Here is a 19403-nt window from a genome sequence, read left to right as displayed (position 1 = left end):
GCGCCACTCTGCGCGGTCAGGGTGGTTCGGGATTTTTCTCCGCCACCGACACTGACGCCGGATTTTCTGCAGCTCGTAGACGCTGACGCTAGTGATGCGAAATCCCGCGAAAGTGAACATATCCACGAAAGTGGTCAACCGAGCATAAGGTACTGTTTTAGCCACTGGCGAAATAAATTCAGTTTTCTGGTGAATTTGGATATTTCTGACTCCCAATTATTTGGACTTTCATGCGGTCCCCATCAAGCCCCAATTATCAGTCGCTGACGTATAGATAACGTGAAGTTCGATTTATGATGCCGCATTAGTCATGCCCCCTATGCTCGTCTGCGGGCCACTTCGGCCACACACGTAACGCACAATCGCTAATTTTGGCACACTTCGGCGCAAAATCATGTATTTTTATCACGATGGCGCAGGAAACCTCGTATGGTGCGATCTGGCGCATTTGGCACAGAAGTGGGAGCACTGCTATTGCAAGTGACCTCATAAAAAAAGAACTAAAGAAAACTAATGTCATAAATAAAAAAGTAAGAATGTCAAACCCTCAACCACTCATTTTGGAGCACACAGTGCTTCGAACGAGTCTTCTATGACATTTTGTAACCTATTCAGGCTTGGGACAAGCACCCCAAAAAAATTTTTGAATAGAGACATTAAAAAATAACAGAAATTTCTATGATAACATCACAGAAGCATTACCACTACCTCTGTGAATTTTAATCTAACTTCATGAAGAAATAAGTAAATTAATTTCGAAAGCTGATAGTGAAAGCCATGTCCCACATCCACGGAATGCAAGGCTGGTCGGCAGGGCTCAGAACAGGGCTCAGAACCTCGTAGTTGTCTGGTACGTCATCCTCAGGCGATCACTTTCCGAGATACTTCCGCTGTCGCAAGACTCGGCTAGTTACGGCACCAAACCCCTAATTAAAGTTAAATTATTGGGTTTTACATGCCAAAACCACTATCTGATTATGAGGCACGCCGTAGTGGGGGACTCCGGAAATTTGGACCACCTGGGGTTCTTTATCGTGCACCTAAATCTAAGTACACGGGTGTTTTCACATTTCGCCCCCATCGATCCCGCGACCTCGTGCTTAGCAGCCCAACACCATAGCCACTAAGCAGTCACGGTGGGTGGCAGCAAACCCCTAGAAGTATATGGCCAAAAGCACTCTTGTCACGGCGCCAGAAATATTTGTCAGGAATGTTGTCAGTGCAGAGTCACGTGAAATTCCGCGAAAGTGAAACTACCTCAGAAAGTGATCACCTCAGAAAACTGCCCAAGGAAAGCTCCGTCTCCTCAGATGACGATAAGCAAAGAGTACTCGTTTCCGAATTGATTCCTTGAACCATTTCTCTTTCATGGACTCGAAAGTCGACTCTCGCGCTGCAATCGCGGTTGTGTTACATTTGGGCAACTATGGTGACAAACAACTGGATACAATTTTGTGACTCGTTACGAGGAACGCTCTCAACAACCAAGACATGGGCAATTTTTCGGAGCATGCTTGACCCATGCAATACAAGAACGGTCACTAATAGAGCATTACGCACATTGGTAGCAGAATTTAAAGGGGATGATGCATCACTGATCCAAACCCTGGCAGACAGGTACATCGAAACAAAAGGTGATAGCATCGATAAGAGAGCGTACAAAGGAATGGGAAATCCTAACCTTAATGCACCCGTAATGAAACAAGAAGTACATGCCGCCACTCTGGCCTTACAACGTAGCTCAGCCCCAGGCGAGGATGGCATCACGAATGCTATGTTAAGAAATATGAGTGATCAGCAACTAGAACGACTAACCGCTGTATCGCTGACATAACCATCGCAAAGGAGGTAAGAACACTTCGTGTTCACAATTCGAGGCCTTCCAAGAAGGACTTCGCCGCTCGACACGCATGCCAAGCGTGTCGCAGAGCGGAACACTAGAGGAGAGAGGCAAAGCGGAACACTAGAGGAGAGATGGTGGTAGAATTCGCGGAAAGGAATAGGCTCCAAATAATGAATACCTTCTTCAGGAAGCACAGCAACAGGAAGTGGACCTGGAAAAGCCCTAATGGAGAAACAAGGAACGAAATAGATTTCATACTCTCTGCCAAACCAAGCATAGTGCAGGATGTAGAAGTGTTAGGTAAGGTAAATTGCAGTGGCCATAGGTTAGTGAGGTCTAGGATTTCTCTCAATTTGAAGAGAGAAAGAATAAAATTAGTCAAGAAGAAACAGGCCAACCTAGACGCAGCAAGGGTAAAAGCAGACCAATTCAGGCTGATGCTCGCAAACAAATATGCAGCTTTAGAAAAGGAAGATAACGACATGTTGATCTCAGAAGCAGCAATTGAAGTGGGAGGTAAAGCACCAAGGCAACCAGTAGGTAAGCTCTCCCAAGAAACAAAGGACCTAATAAAGAAACGACAACACATGAAAATGTCCAACTCAAGAGATCAGATAGAATTCGCTGAACTGTCGAATCTGAGCAACAAGAAGAAAGTAAGGGATCTTCCGAAATTATAACACGTAAAAGATCGAGGAAGCAGTAAAAAATGGACGCAGCATGAAATCAGTGAGAAGAAAACTAGGCATATAACAAGGCAAAATATATGCTCTAAATGATAAGCAGGGTAATATCAGCAATTTCGATGACATAGTAAAAGCAGTGGAAGAATTTTATGCTGACCTGTACAGTTCCCAGAGCAGCCAAGCTACTTTCATTCGAAGTAGTCGTGAACAGGATACAGAGGCCCCTTCTATATCTAGCGATAAAGTTAGAAGGGCCCTGAAAGACGTGACCAGGGGAAGAGTTGCTGGAGAAGATGGAATAACAGTCGATTTAATCAAGGATGGAGGAGATATACTCGAAAAGCTTGCGGCCCTTTATACGCAATACCTTACGACTTCAAGTGTACCAGAAAGCTGGAAGAACGCCAATATTATACTCATCCACAAGAAGGGAAACAAAAATTGAAGAATTATAGACCCATTAGCTTGCTCTCAGTATTGTATAAAATATTCACCAAGGTAATTTCAAATAGAATCAGGGCAACACTTGACTTCAGCCAACCAAGAGAACAAGCTGGCTTCAGGAAGGGATATTCTACAATGGATCATATCCATGTCATCAACCGGGTAATAGAGAAATCTGCGGAGTACAATCAACCTCTATATATGGCTTTCATAGATTAGGAAAAAGCATTTGATTCAGTAGATATACCAGCAGTCATAGAGGCATTACGTAACCAAGGAGTACAGGATGCATACGTGAATATATTGGCAAATATCTACAAGGATTGCACAGCAACCTTTGTTCTCCACAAGAAAAGTAGAAAGTTACCTATCTAGAAAGGGGTCCAGGCAAGGAGACACAATCCCTCCAATGCATAGAAGTATTCAAGCTTTTAGACTGGGAAGGCTTAGGAGTGAGAATCAACGGCGAATATCTCAGCAAGCTTCGGTTTGCAGATGACATTGTCCTATTCAACAACAATTGGGACGAATTACAGCAAATGATTGAGGGCCTTAACCGAGAAAGTGTAAGAGTGGGGTTGAAGATTAATATGCAGAAGACAAAGATAATGTTGAATAGCCTGGCAAGGGAACAAGAATTCAGGATCGCCAGTCAGCCTCTAGAGTCTGTAAAGGAGTACGTTTATCTAGGTCAATTACTCACAGGAGACCCTCATCATGAGAAGAAAATTTACAGAATAATAAAATTGGTTTCGAGTGCATACGGCAGGCATTGCCAAATCCTGCCTGGGAGCTTACCACTGTCGTTGAAAAGAAAAGTGCATTCTACCGGTGCTAACATATGGGGCAGAAACTTGGAGGTTAACAAAGAAGCTCGAGAACAAGTTAAGGACCGCACAAAGAGCGATGAAACGAAAAATGTTAGGTCTAACGTTAAAAGACAGGAAGACAGCGGTGTGGATCAGAACAAATGGGGATAGCCGATATTCTAGTTGACATTAAGTGGAAAAAATGGAGCTGGGCAGGCCATGTAATGCGTACGATGGATAACCGGTGGTCCATTAGAGTTACAGAATGGACACCAAGAGAAGGGAAGCGCGTTGAGGACGGCAGAAAACTAGGTGGAGTGATGAAGTTAGCAAATTCGCATGCACAAGTTGGAATCAGCTAGCGCAAGACAGGTGTAATTGGAGATCGCAGGGAGAGGCCTTCGTCATGAAGTGGACATAAATATAGGCTGATGATGATGATGGTACAGTAAAAACTCCTTAATTCGAACCCCACGGGGATGCTATGGAAATTTGAAGTTACAAAATTTTAACTAATGAAAGTCAGAGAAAGAATAGCTCGGTTCAGGCGCGTATGTAGTCCAACGTAACGCGAACGCGCGTGCATACGCTACGTCACATTGCCGAGAACGTCTATAGTTCGACGCACTGGCGCAGCCAACATAATCGGACACGGCCTACGCGGTCCAACGTGCCCGAAGTCGAGATGGCTTTTGCCCCATCCGCGTGTTCTGCACACCGAATGTGCCGACCAACAATGCATTACGCGAAGAAAAAAATTCAAGCAGAAGCTCCTCCGGGAGTTGTCTAAGTATGCGTAAGCATTGAGCCACTTGGTCATCTCCACGCAGCCCTGTGTCTTTATCAGTGTTATGACACTTGATCCGGCCAGTACAAATGACAGCGCTGCGGCGACAAAAACTGGTGTGATGGAGGCACAAAATGCATTGATAACACAGGAAAAGTACTGCAGGTGGTGGCGCCATGTGTGCTGATGACGTTCCGATAATCATAAGCCGTTATGGCTCTTTAACCTCTTGTCCATCCATGTCAAACCATTATGAACAGTGATCAAAGGACTCTGGCGGTGGCGAAGACCGATCAAACGTACTCTGGCACGGCCGTGCGGAGCGTATCTTGAAAGTGATCTGCGAAGTGGAAAGGGAATGCCCACTGCTGATAACTCTGCACACAGTGTTTTCGCCATTTCGTTTACGTTTAAGCGCTAGGCGGCACGAAGATAAAGTCGCTCGCCGCTGTGGGCTATATCTTGAACGCGATCGTTTTATGCGATGAACGGACAGACGGACAATTTTTTCACTGGGTAAGCAAAGAAATGCTTATGTACTTAAAAAGGTGCCCAAGCCGCTTCGCCGACGGTCGCGGACATGTGCCTGCTGAAATGCTGTCCGTAGGCTGCTCTCTTCAGAGCACGTGCATAACAATCCCAACCCGCGCTCCGCTTTGAAAGGCTGTCTGCGACTGTCAGTGAAGCAGCGTGGGCGCATTTTAGAGTGCACGCCATCGCAAAGCTGCGCGACCCGCGCGACAACACCGGCATGGCCAATGTGCTCCGACGCACTAGCACTCTCCCCATCCACGATGGCACGGAGTTCGAATTATCAGTGGCAGTGCAGATTTCAGTGTGAATTAGTGGGATGCGTTACGTACTGTTTTAATACATTGTCTGACGGACCGCGGCGGCTACTTTGAATTATCCAAAATTTTGAATTAACAAGCTTTTACTGTACTTCCAGGACTGCATCATAACTAGACACAGCGAGCTTCGTCTGTCGAATACTTTCCAATAATGATGATGGTGTTTTCCTGCCGCTCAGGAAAATGGTAGGCATGCCCTGCCTGATATAAATGCCCCTCTTTCCCCAAGTTAGCAGTCCTAAAGAATGTTCTCCAGTTTACGAGGCCTTGAAAGCCGCAGCAGAGTAGCACGGCCAATGCCATGACCTGTCGCCTTGTCTGCTACGCGTCACACGTTTCCAAACTTCGCCGCAGTGGCTGGTGGCAGCGCACAACAGCTGCTCAGTGCCAATAGTAGAGTGGCCTTTGGTTCAAATTGCCCAATAGCGTGTAGTGCATGAGGTGCCGCACGGAGAACTAACTGCACAAAAATGAGAGCACCACCGCCGTAGCTTCCGAGATTGGAGGCCACTGCCACCATACGCCAATAGCTGTACTGCATCGCCTTGAAGCACACTGAAGACATGCCTCGAAAGCTAGTATGGTTGAAAGCAAGGCGGTCAACGCACTAGCCGTGTCGGATACGGAAGGGCCATAATCCACGTAGCCAATCCATGACGAAGTCGACGTGGAAGTGCTAGAAGCTATTGGAGCAGGAAACACGTCAGGGCTACCATGTTTTGAGATCACTGTCGGTGACGACTGCAGTCCGGAAAAGGTCCGTGCTCCACACTTTCGCTACCTATGGTCTTGCATGCACAACATTTCAGCCGACTGCACTCTTGCATGTGCTAAAAAATGAAATACTACACACTAACCATTTGGCATGCCTTAAGTGATTACGGCTTAAGCAGTCAGCCAATACATTAGGTCCTATGGCGACAAGACGGGGGATTCATCGCAGCTATATTTAAACCGGAATTACTTTTTAGGCGGGTACACATTAGCAAGGTTTTACTGTAGCAGGAAGAGTCACGTAAACCTGGCAGTCCTAGTTATGCCATCACCCTTACCTATGACAGCCTTCACTCGGATCGGGTCCAGTGGAGTTCTGGTTCCATTCCTGCCCCTTCTCATGAGGCACTTTCCCTCTAGCTCGTCGGGGGTGAAGACTGTGCGGAGGAGGCCGCGGCCAAATTTGGTCGCATTGATGCTGTGGGAATTGAAAAGCCTGCCCAGTTGCTTTTCCTTCACCAAGACACCGCCACCGATATCCACCTGAAGGGGGAAGCAACACAAATTCGCAACATGAACATCAATTCAAACTGGGACACTTGGCAAGAGGAGTTAAGGGCATCCAAGGGGTGTGGCTTCTCTGTTAGTCGCTACCATTTGAAAAAAAAAAAAAAACCATAAGCAAGCGAATGTGTAGGGTGAATTAACTGCTACTTAATTGAATATTAGAAATAAGGTAAAGCAAAATGAAAGTATATGAGAAGATAACCTGCTGCAGGAGAGAGCCGAACCCACATCTGCATTACACATGCAGGGCTGGGACTGCCCCAAGTCACTTTGTGAAATTGGGTTTTGGAGCAGTTTGACGCAGACAAAAGTACATTTTGGAGCACAGTAAATTTCATTTTGGAACAGTTTGGAGCAGGCCAATCTGAATTTTGGTGGAATAATGGAATATGGCAGTGCACTTCGAAACCACGATGAAACAGAATAAACCAACACAAAGTGCGTAGTAGAAGCAGGCTTTGTAGCTATAGCGTACTAGAATATGGAAGAGTGGGTCGAGCGGCGGCACGACACATGTTTTCCTGTAAAGCCGAAAAAAATCTGTGGAACTACAATCGAACTATGTATTCCCACGCCGACACTCATGATGATGGCGGAAAATGTTCAAGTTATGCGGTCCAATCGATGCGCTAACATAATTTCTGAGTCACCATATGTCACTGCAGACCCAGAGAGCCACAGTCAACCAAGGCTGGTATAGCATAAAACTATTCCAATCTGTATTGCGATAGCAATTATATGAACACTAGGCGCATTTCTGCCGTCGTCGTCGCCATGATGTTCCATGTAAAGCCCAGGGATGATAACATTGTCGTAGCGCGCCATATGCTGTATGTGCGAGTGAAAATGTGCGAGGGTCAGCGGCTCAATCTCACGCACGCAAGGGAGGAAAGCGGGGAGGAAGCGCGCTGTTTTCGGGCGTTTTCCGGCAATGGCTGCTTATGGCGCGGCAGAGCGGGCCCTATCTTGAAAGTGATCTGCGATGGGGACAGAGTGAGTGCTCAACGCTGTATTGTTACTGCTAAGTTCGCACTGAAGCGAGAGACAGCACGAAGGTCCGTTCGCTCGCTGCTGCTGCTGCCGCGCTTCCTCACTCCAGCGTTTAGACAGCGAGTTTCTGCGGCCATCAAGTGAGATCTGTTGATGTCTTCTTGTGCATACGTGACACCATGCTTGTTTATTTAGTAAGCGAATGTTTCCAAGTTTTCACAGCCGATAAAACTACTATCCTTACTTCATATAGCTGTCTACTAATTTGCTATCGCAATCGATGATTCATCTTTCGGGCAAAGACTTTTTATTCCAAATCCGCCATTAGCCCTTCGCAATATGTCAAAATGGCTCAGGCCTCACCTATGTAGACATAAGGGCAGATTAGAATATTTTTACGGTATACTGGCCCCGGGGACAGAGACACCTGCTCGCTGAACCTGCTGCAGCGTGTGCCTCCCTAATATGTATCTAGTTCGCTCGCAGTGCCCTCAGCTCTCAGCCTGCTTTTCGTTATTTTGCACTTCAGCACCACTCAACCGAGTTCTGGTACATTCAAAATACAGCCGCCCTGGCCGTTCAGACAGCAGTGACAACAGCCCAGAGTGGCTGCGCATGCACTGGCCACTTGCCAGAAGAGCCGAGAAGTCCAGTGTTATCAGTGCGAAAATGAAAAGAAACTGTGCAGGAGACGCCGTCGCGCGGTCTGCGGAATGTCACTCTTTTTCGGAGAACGAATCTGCTCGCTGTTCGCGGCCACTGCCAGAGCATACATGCCGAAGCCGTTCTGGCACAGCGTGGTGCAATTTCGGTCAATTTGCTGTGTTTGGCGCAGGAGTTCCACCGCTGCACGTGCAGTGCTTTGTTTATCGAGCCATGACAGTGCCATCCTACCGCCCAATTTCCTGGGCATTTGTACATGTGTGCTAGATAAGTCCTAAGAGAGCGTTAGCTTAGGAGCCAGGCAGCTGCCCAAAAAACATTTGTATGCTACCTCATATCATCAAGGCTGCCAAATTTGAGGCCCTCGCTATACAAAGAGCTAGGAGAATAAGGGAACTCTAAACAATGCAAGTTCTTTGCACGTCTTGAAGCAAACTATTTTCAAATGGCATGCCAAGGTGCAAAACTGCTGCAAGTGGAACCGGCAAAAAGCACACCAATTGAACTTCTGCTTGAAGCATCACCCGTCCAACCGTTTTGAACGACTACCGAGAAAAGTTTCAGTACGAAAGGGAGAATTATAAATTAGCTATAATCCGCCTTTTTCATGGCCTGACGGCGCATGCACCCTGCCCTGGCGGATTAGTCGCGAAACGTTTTGGAAGGGTCGCGCGCGCGGCCATGCCGCCCCATCTCGGGGAAACGACCGCCGAAAAAAAAAAAAAGCGCTCGGACGCGCGCTACTGCCAACTCGGGTCGTGTACCGCTCGCCGTCGGTGCAGTACCGAAAACGTGCGTAGCGTAGAACTGGCTTTGTTACTGCGACGAGCTTTCTTGTCGACGGCACCGATAAAATTACCGTGCTGACTATCGGTTGACCGAACCCTGGGCGATAGGCCGTCGAACCGATAACGCAATAGTCGCAACGCCTTCGTTGGTATATATAAATAATTGCGCTCAAAGTGCGTCAAAACATGCCTACGAAGTTGAAATGCGGGAGCTTCGACCCTCTCAAGCTGTGCACATGAAGTTTATACCAATGTTGAACCTGTTCAGCGAAGGTTAGGCCTGGCGCGGTCGAGTTCGTGCCCGTGCTACCGGCAGACCTGTACTGAAAAGTAAGCAAGTTAGGACGAAGGAAACTGCTTTAATAGTTCAGTTCTGACCTTAGCGATTTGGAATAAACTACTGTTGATTTCGCACGGCGCGTACACAATAAGCTGTAAGCAGCGACACAGCGCTGTACCCAACGGCTGTGCCAACATCTGTACATCACCGTACCCGTAGGCTGCCGGTCGTATTCGCAATGTATATGGGTGAGTTTGTACGTGTTTGTATGCTGACACATTTCTTGATTCCTGAGATGCACTGTTTATCTTTGCGCCAAAGTGAAACAAGAGACGGTACATTCGGTACACCGAATAATAAGTATAAACAGCCGCCTCGCTCAGTTATATACCAAAGGTGTCAGCGATGGCATCCGCGTTTTTACCGGAGAACAAGGCCTTTAAATGAGCGCTTATGTGAGCACAGTTTTCTCAAATGATGCTTTATGACACGGGCAAACTAAGTATAATAAAGTTAAAGAAAAGCGAGAATCAGTAATAAACAGCCCAATATTTGTAATAACGTTGCAGTTGTTTAAGTGGCTCAGCCACTCATACCGACTCGTCTCACGGTGGAACAACACGGCTCATATGAGCAGGTATGCTTGTTTTATTCGACGTTTTGACATTTTTTCATATCAGTGATGCACCTTTTCCCCAATTTTTGACGCTAACAACGATCTGTGGCTGTAGATGTAATAAATCAAGTGCACTGCTTTGCTAAATCCGACGCGGAAGACTGCGTGCTCGAAAACTGTTTATTTATGCGAACTGTCTAAGGAATTTGCAAGAAGAATAAGAAAAAGCAAGGTGCCAAGTGCAGGAGTCAGCCACAACAAACTCCAAATCAGCTGCGACGGCATAGGGAACTCAGCGTAATCTTTCTCGGTCGTACTATAAACAAAACAGCGCACTCAGGCCTACTCAGCCTATATATATAGTTGGTGAGTGCTACATGGCTTCCAGGAACGATATGCTGCACCGCAGAAGCCATTAATAACTATTCGAGATCCACGAAACGCAGAACCGATGCACACTCAACACGGGCGCAGGTTCAAAAATAAACCAGCGAAAGCCCCGGCACCCTTCCAAAACGTTTCCAGCGGCGTGCAGCAGAGGGCAGCACAGGAAAATGAAAAAGGCGGATTGTCTATAGTTCGGTGCACTCGCGCAGCCAACGTTACCCGGACACTACCAACGCGGTCCGATGTTACCAGCATCGAGATGGCTCTTACTCCATCTGCGTGTTCTTCGCGCCGACTGCACCGACTCACAATGCATTGTGCGAAGAAAAACAGGTGTCCACACCACTTCGCTGACGCTCGCAGACAGCCGTTCAAAGCAGCACGCGAGCTGGGGATCATTCTGCGCATGCTCCGAAGAGAGCAGCTGATGGCGCTCGGACAAGTGTCGCTTGCGGCCAGTCATGCTACGCCGCTTGCGCTGCGCCAGCCGAAATGCCGTCTATACTTCCGGCACGCGCACCGTCGGCTGCTATCTTCGGAGCATGCGCAGAATGATCCCCCACCTGCACGCCGCTTTGAACGGCCGTTTGCGACCGTTGGCGAAGCAGCATGAACGCGCTTTAGAGCGCATGCCACCGCCGCCACTCACTGCAGGAATAGTCGCCTAAGATGGAAAGAGCAAAGCTGAGTGGCCCGTGCTGCAACACCAGCTTAGCCAATGTACTCGAGCGCACTAGCACTCTCCCCATCCACGATGGCGTGGCGTTCGAATTATTGGTGGCAGTGCGGATTTCAGTGTGAATTAGCAGGATGCGTTACATATTGCTTTTCATACACTGTTGGACAGACCGCAGCAGCTACTTCAAATTATCCAAAATTTTTTATTAATGAACTTGTACTGTAGTCAGAAGGGCAGCAACTTAAAAATAAACCCTCTGGATGTTGCACTTCATTGCCAAGGCTTGGGACCAGGTCACACTGGTCACCAAAGTCAACCCTGTCAGGAAGTGCATTTTTTTTTTAATATCTCAAACCAATATACCCAGAACCGGAGGAACCGCCAATTAAGGACTGGAACCATCTTCATGTCGAGTGCTCTAGACGATTTTCTCACCGTGGATGAGAGCCTTGCCATTTGTGGTGTGCACATGGTCAAGGACATTGCGCATAAGGCCAGATGTGACGCTGCGAGTTACAGCGAGGAAGAAGGCAACACTGACAAGAATGACAAGAAGCCACCACAGGCAGCTGAAACTCTACATGTGCTTCACGTTTTGAGGTGTGCTATGGCTGCAGAGGAAGTCGGCGACGACATGTGCAAGCGTTTTTTATGCATTTCAAAACAGTCTGCCGGCTGACATGACAAAAAAAGAATCAGGCAAGTTTGCACTCGGTCGCGCAAAGCTTAGGCACAAAACAACAAACTGGACAAGACGAAAGCAGAGTGGGTGATCTGTTGTGTCAACACTCCGAATGAGTGGCGTGCCAGACTGGTTGGTAGCTGTCCCAAAAGGCCCGGGTGATTACAAGATCTGCGTTGACCTTTCTCAGCATAACAAAGCTGTTCTTCGCAAACGCCACAGGCTGCCAACTGTGGCACAATGCCTGGGCTTGCTTGGAGATGCCAAGTTTTTTTCAAAGCACGATGCTTTCATCAAGCCATGCTATGTCTCTGGATTCTCAACTGTTCACAAAATTTATAACACCGTTTGGTTGCTACTGCTTCTTGCGGCTGCCACTCAGCATTACATCGGTGCCTGAGTATTTCCACAAACGAAAGTGCCGAATACTTGAAGGCCAGGCCGGTCAATATGACTGGCGACATCCGCGTCTTCGGCAAGACTTAAGAGCATGACCAGTGCCTCCAGCAGGTCCTTGGTCGACTCTCCAAGGCAGGCATCACGCTCAACCTTGACAAATGTTCCTTCGGCACCAGCAGCGTCAAGTTTCTACAGACATTATGAGGGCTCAGGGCATTTCACCAGACCCAGACAAAGTAGCAACCATCAAGCCTTGTCGTCTACTTGCACTGGTGAATCATGTGGGACGTTTCCAGCCAAATGTCTCCGACGTCACTGCTCCCGTTTGAGTGCTGCTGCTGAAAAACTCTGAGTGGACTTGAGGGCCCCGCCTAGCAGTCTGCTTTTGTGAAGCTGAAACAACTGCTCCACTCTGAGCAGTGCGTTGCAAGGTACAACACCCTGTACAAGATGACGGTTTATGCAGACGACAGGTCCTTTGGTGGGGAAGCTGCACTTCTACAAGAGCAGCCATCGGGAGAACGTCGAGCAGTTGCTTTCGCTTCAAGATCACTCACACCAGCGAAAACAAGGTATAGCCAAACTGAAAAGGAAGCATTGGAAGCCAGGTCGGCTGTGCAAAGGTTCGACCAGTATGTACGTGGTCTGGCTTCACCCTGGAGTCCGACCATCAGCCTCTCGCAGCTCTCCTGAGCAACGGTAACATGGGGATCGACCTTTTACCCCCACAAATTCAGCGCTTCTGTCTGAAGCTCACGAGCTACCAGTTCGAGGTACTCTGCGTACCCGGCACACTCTTGGCTACAGTGGACACACTTTGTCGGGCACCTGTGGATGCTCCTTCGTCACTGCAGGCCAACCAGGTGGAACTGTATGTGCAAGAGCTCGTCCACTCTCTGCCAGGCCTCTTCTCAACACAGCTCGACAGCTCACGCATGGCTCAAGCAACCGATGGTGAGTGTGACCTTGTCATGAAGACTGCACCAAGGACTGGCCTAGACAGTCGCGGATGCCTCTTCAATTGAAGTTTTGGCATGTACGCGGGACTGGTGCAAACAGATGATTTACACCAGCAAAGCAACAAGGAAGCATTTCAGTGGACTGAAGCAGGACGTATTCTGCGACAACCCACTTCGGCGATACGATAGCCTTGGCCCTATCTTGAAACTGACCTGCAACAGGGGCAGAGTCTGCCCCGCGCTGTCTTGTTGCTGCTTATAGTTCACATTGAAGCAAGAAGCAACAGGAAAGTTAATCTGCCAGCTGCTGCTGCCGCGCTTCCTCACTTCAGCGTTCTGACAGCGAGTCTCCGCGGTCATCGAATGAGATGTGCTCACGTTTGCGTGTGCCTCGTGACACCATGCTTAATTTAGTAAGCGAATGTTTGAAATTTTATACAGCTGATAAAAGTATCCTTACTTTGCCGTTCAGGCGAAACTGCAACTTTTTTATTCATGGCAACTTCAGTGCATTGGGAGTAAATCTGTTTTTCCAAATGATAGAAAGTTCTATTTCTGTATGAAATCATGAGGTGCTCAGTACTGCAAAGGACTTTTTTTTTGGGTCACGGAAAATGGGTGTGCATAACAAGTGAGGGCGAATCGAGTAAATACTACGGTATGTACTCTGAAGAAAATAAAATGGCTGAAAAGTACTGTTTCCATTGAACAAAAGAGATAAACCAGTGACATCTTTAACTAAAATGTTCATCAGAAAAAAAAGTAAAGCAAAAAAATTGTTCATGCATTCTTTTATGAAAGATCTTCAGCGCTAAAGGGTCAAAGTGTAAAAAATACTACGGTCAAAAACACAAAATACTGAAATTCGGTGAAAAAACACAGATTGTTTCATTACACCAGTCGAATATTTTTAAAGAATTTACAACTGTTCTGTACAGACACCGAACAACCACTCTGCTCTATAATCACTGGCAGTATTATGTCGCATGTAAGAGGTCGCCTGCGGCGAGAAAAGAAGACGACGAAGATCGCGGAGCGTTCGAAACCGCGCGAGCGCTCGAGGTACGCGAACTGAGGTGTAATCCGCGAGGCAGAAGCATCGAAGCAGTATTATCGACGTGGCTCTTGGGCTGGAAGGTTGCTTCGTCAGCTATGCTCTGACGACGGGAGAGCGGAGAGCCCGGCCACGAAGCTCGTGACGCTGGCAAGGCCCAGGCGTAGCTGTAGACCTTGGAGACGTCCGGGCGAAGCTCCTGGGACCAGCTGCTGATGCTCACGGTGGTTCCGGTCTCTTCACAAGAATCCCTCTTCCTCGGCCGAGCCCGATCAACCAATAATCACCGTGACACCGGGCCGCCACACAGATCGACGTAGAGTGAAGAACGCGTCGCGAAGCCTAACCAGGCAAGTGACACGTCAGCGGCGGCTACCGGGGCACCAGCCATGTTCTCGGACAGGTCGACGGAACCGCGAGTCGCCGGCACTTACGGCACCAGCGACGCCCCGAAAGAACAAGTCGCGAGGCCTAACCCGTTTAGCTTCCCTGCCACATCAGCAACAGCGACCGTGTCGAACAGGCTTCGAAGACGAGCGAGTGGACGGACCGACTGCGAGGCAGCAACGATTATGCGACAGTCGGCAAGAGCAACGACATGGAGAAAGATCTGACAAGATTCCGGCCAGGAAGTGTTGGGTGCAAGAACAACGAACTCAGAACGTTCCATTCTAGTAGCGTCACAACAGTAGGCCAGTTGCCAGACTTTCGTATAGGAAGCGCCCAGAGCTAACGTAGAGGAAATGAGGGGCACGTTTATAGTTTCATGTAAGGTTCTATTTTTGTTAGCATTTATTTATTCAATGTGTTTGAGTTCAGTGTGTAGTTGAGTTTTAGTTTGAGTTTTGAATTTGAGTGTGATTAAAAATATGCTTGCTGTGTTGCCATGAGTCTTCCAATCCCATCTCTATAAACACCCGCACGCTCCCGAGATCAGTGACAACAAAAACACATCACATATTATCTCTACCCAAGAGAAATTGGAATATTCACAAAGCTTTATCAAACCTATATGCAGGAGCGATGGATGGCACTGCTGCGGCAGATCAGAATGATCAGGCTCTGAAACATAAATCGGTGACTGTACATATGTTCACTTCGCATCGGTTTTGCCCTAACTTAGACACACACACAAAAAAAGTTATTTGCACCACTACAACGATCATGAACGGCTCTGAAGATATGAGCATTTGACAGTAATTAATAAAAGTTGGCAAGTACAAGCTGTACTGCAAACTGTTCTTGTTAAGCTGTACAGGTTTTGTAGTTTTGCTGTTAAGGAGGGACGCAGGTCTTAAAAACAGAAATATGCAAGAAAAAAATTTATCTTTGGGTACTACAGTGGAGTCTCATTGATATGATCTTCACGCGAAATGGAAAATAAAATATAAAATTGTATTATCCGAACATAATCGCATATAAGAGAAAAACATATCCCCAAAATGTATCATGCAAAATCATATCGAGATTCCACTGTACTTGTTTCGGCATCTATAATGCCTAATCTACACTGTATCAAAACGATTTGCCCAAAAATGCACTCTAAGTGTCCGGGGAAAAAGAAAAAAAAAAATTTTTCAGCGCAGATAGCAAGAAAGGAGCCCAAAATCGCGCAGAAAGACCGGAGTTTCATGGAGCTATCTCGTCTTTCTCGCCCCTGAGTGCCGCCATCTTCATTCGAAAGCTCAAAGTTCTGCATTTCAGTTCTTCGCATCCTCGCTGACGATGGCCACATAGGAAAAGCACGAACATAAAACAATCAGCGGTCGGTCTGACGAAGCTCACTATGCACGCGGCCCTTCTATTGGCTCAGTGCGCCAACACGTTGAGAGACTCCTTCCACGTGGCTGTTGCTATGGCAGCTAGTGCGCCGACACTGTCACACAGCACTCTCCTGCTCGGCCTGCCAGTGGGCCTGCTTCAAATATTGTTGATCTGCCGTTTTTTTGTTGGTCACATTGCGAACATAAGTTTGAAACTGTGTCCAGTTTGAAACAAAGCAATCCATTGCCCTTTTTGTCCTCGCGTAGTTTTACTTCGGAGACTGCAGACAATGTGCCGATGCCTCTCTCACACGTGAGCAGGTTCGTCTTGGTGCATTCCAGATCCTGTTATGAGCCTATATGTATGCCTAATGTCAGCATTGGTGGAAGCATTTTTGTGTTTTTTTTTTGTGTGTGTAATTATTACTTCCCGGTTTTGAAGTTTTAAATATATATTTTCCTATTTTTTTTTACCTCTGTGTTTTTGTCAAACAGCTTTCTTAATGCGTCAAATCTCGGGATCGGCACTGTGTCACTTCTACTCATTCAATTCCCTATATTCTTCTTTGCCTGAATGCTAGCGAGTCCGAGAGTGAACAAAAACTACGATATACAGTAGACTCGCTATAATTCAAACTTTCGGTTAATTCAAACAAATTTCAAATCTTTGGCACCCCGCTACGTTTTCAATGTATTTTAAAGCCACTTAATTCACACCTCTCCATTCCATTAATTCGGTTAATTAATACTTTTTGCTTGTCAAAAAAAAATTATGGGGTTTTACGTGCCAAAACCAGTTCTGATTATGAGGCACGCCGTAGTGGGGGACTCAAGAAATTTGGACCACCTGGGGTTCTTTAACGTGCACCTAAATCTAAGTACACGGGTGTTTTCGCATTTCGCCCCCATCGAAATGCGGCCGCCGTGGCCGGGATTCGATCCCGCGACCTCGTGCCCAGCAGCCACTGAGCAACCACGGCGGGTACTTTTTGCTTGTCTGTGCCGGAAAATATCTGCTGCCTCTGTCGATTTTAGCTGAACCTTTGCGTTCTTATATCACTAACAGTCGCAAATAAAGCCGATTGAATGACTACATGTGTCAAAGCGGCCAAACTAGCTAAATCGCGCGGCACCACGTGTTGATTCAGGAAGAAAAAAAGCCGAGACGGCAGGCGTGTACAAAAATGACGCGCATGATCCTTGGCCATCTCTCTTTTTCCCGGTGTGCGCACGTGTCAAACGCGGCCAAAATGCGTGCAACAATAGAACCGCGTATTGATAGAGAAGAAAAAAGAGAAAAACAAAATAAAAACCAAAACACCGTGGTGACAGAGATGGCAGGTGATTCAAAAATGATTCAGCCACAAAATCTGCACACGCCCAAGCACGTGACCTGCCTTCTGGGTGGTTTGTTGCTTTGGACCGGTCACAGCCAATGCTGCACGCACGCAATCTGCCCTTTTCATTTTCCTGTTCTGCCCTGTGCCGCACGCCGCCGGAAACGTTTTGGAAGGGTGCCAGGGCTTTTGCCGGTTGATTTGCGAACCTGCGCCCTTGTTGAGTGCGCATCGGTTGTGCGTTTCGTAGATCCCGAATAATTATTAAAGGGGTTGAAACATGAAATTTGTGGCATGCGCGTTTTTTGTTTCAAACGTTTCTTATTGCTCCAGAAAGCATGATACACCGCTGGAAGGTTTATATATTCTTGGTAAATAATTTAATATCGCATTATTTATGTGCACCATTTTCGGTTTCTCGGCGACGAGTTGGACAGTGACGTCACTGGCTAGGAAGCTTGGTCACGTGGGCCCACAAGGCTGTGACGCACACACTGCTGCATCGTCTGCTCTCGCACACACGTTTTGTACCAGCGCAGGCAAACAAACCCACGCCGACAGTTGCCATCGCTAGCTGCGGCAGCTCCGACTCCGACTCTGTGTCCGATGCAGCTTATACTGCACTCTAGACTCGAGACTCTCGAGGCTTGCCCCGTGCTGTGGGTCACCGCTCATTGTACGTCACTCTAATGTGGTATGACGTCAGTAAAACGCGTTACGCTGCCAACATAGTGATGTCGATGTTAATCGCGCTAGCGATGTGTCTCGATCGCGAGAACGAGCATTTAGGCACTCTTTGGAAGCGAATTAAAATATATTTTAAACGTTTGCTGTGTCCAACACTTCATGCTGAGTGTCCTTTCATACAGAGGAAGCCTACAGCAGGCCTTTTATACCCTCAAAATTTGGTGTCTCAACCCCTTTAATGGCTTCTGCGGGGCAGCATGTCGTTCCTGGAAGCCATGTAGCACTCGCCAACTATATATATAGGGTGAGCAGGCGTGAGTGCGCTGTTTTGTTTATAGTGTGGCAAATAAAGGCACGCTGAGTTCCCTCTGCCGGCGCGGCTGCTTATTCCAGTTTGTTGTCGCCGACTCCTCTCTTGCACCTCGCTTTTTTTTTCAATTCTTTTTGCACATTCTTTAGACATTTTGCATAAATAAGAAGTTTCCAAGCACACGGCCTTCCGTGTCTGATTTAGCAAAGCGGTGCACTTGTTTACATCGACATCTACGGCCACAGATCATTGTTAGCGTCAAAATTGGGGAAAAGGTGCATCGCTGATATGAAAAAAAAAATGTCAAAACGTCGAATAAAACACACATACCTGCTCATATGAGCCGCGTTGTTCCACCGTGAGACGAGTCACTATGATCGCCTGAGCAACTCAACAGCGACTGTGATCCTGTTACAAATATCGGGCTGTTAATTTATTACTGATTCTCAATTTTCTTTAACTTCGTCATACTTAGTTTTCGCGTGTCATAAAGCATTATTAGAGAAAATTGTGCTCACATAAGCGCTCATTTAAAGGCCGTGTTGTTCTCCCGCAAAAACGCGGATGCCATCGCTGACACTGTTCGTACATAACTGAGCGAAGCGGCTGTTTATGCTGCTGTACCAAATGTACCATCTCTTGTTCCGCGTTTGACCCAGACAGTACATCTCAGGAATTAAGAAATGTGTCAGCATACCAACACGTACAAACCCACCCATCTACGTACCAAATACAAGCGGCAGCCTACCGGAACGGTGACATGCAGATTTTGGCACAATCGTTGGGCACAGCGCTGTGTCGCCGCTTGCAGCTTAATGTGTACGCGTCGAGCGAAGCTAAGAGTAATCTATTTCAAATTGCTACGGCCAGAACTGAACTATAAAATCAGTTTCCTTCGTCCTAACTTGCTTACTTTTCAGTACAGGTCTGCCGGTAGCGGGTGCACGAACTCAACGGTGCCAGCCCTAACCTTCGCTGAACAGGATCAACATTGGCTCAAACTTCATGTGCACGGCTTGAGAGGGTCGAAGCTTGCGCATTTCAACCTTTCAACTTCAGAGGCATGTTTTGACACACTTTGAGCGCAATCATTTATATATACCAAAGA

General features: G+C 47.3%; 1 protein-coding gene across 2 annotated transcripts in view; it reads right to left on the bottom strand.

The window, feature by feature from the left end:
- Positions 1-19403, bottom strand: part of LOC119465237 (uncharacterized) — a 53639-nt gene that overhangs the window by 8690 nt on the left and 25546 nt on the right. For both annotated transcript variants that reach the window (XM_037726031.2, XM_037726032.2), the window contains exon 6: positions 6473-6677. In XM_037726031.2, the coding sequence (XP_037581959.1) occupies positions 6473-6677 (205 nt within the window). The remainder of the gene's footprint in view (positions 1-6472; positions 6678-19403) is intronic.

This window comes from Dermacentor silvarum, chromosome 9, assembly GCF_013339745.2.
Source record: "Dermacentor silvarum isolate Dsil-2018 chromosome 9, BIME_Dsil_1.4, whole genome shotgun sequence".
Lineage (NCBI taxonomy): Eukaryota > Metazoa > Arthropoda > Arachnida > Ixodida > Ixodidae > Dermacentor > Dermacentor silvarum.
This window is presented reverse-complemented; position numbering and strand designations above follow the sequence as displayed.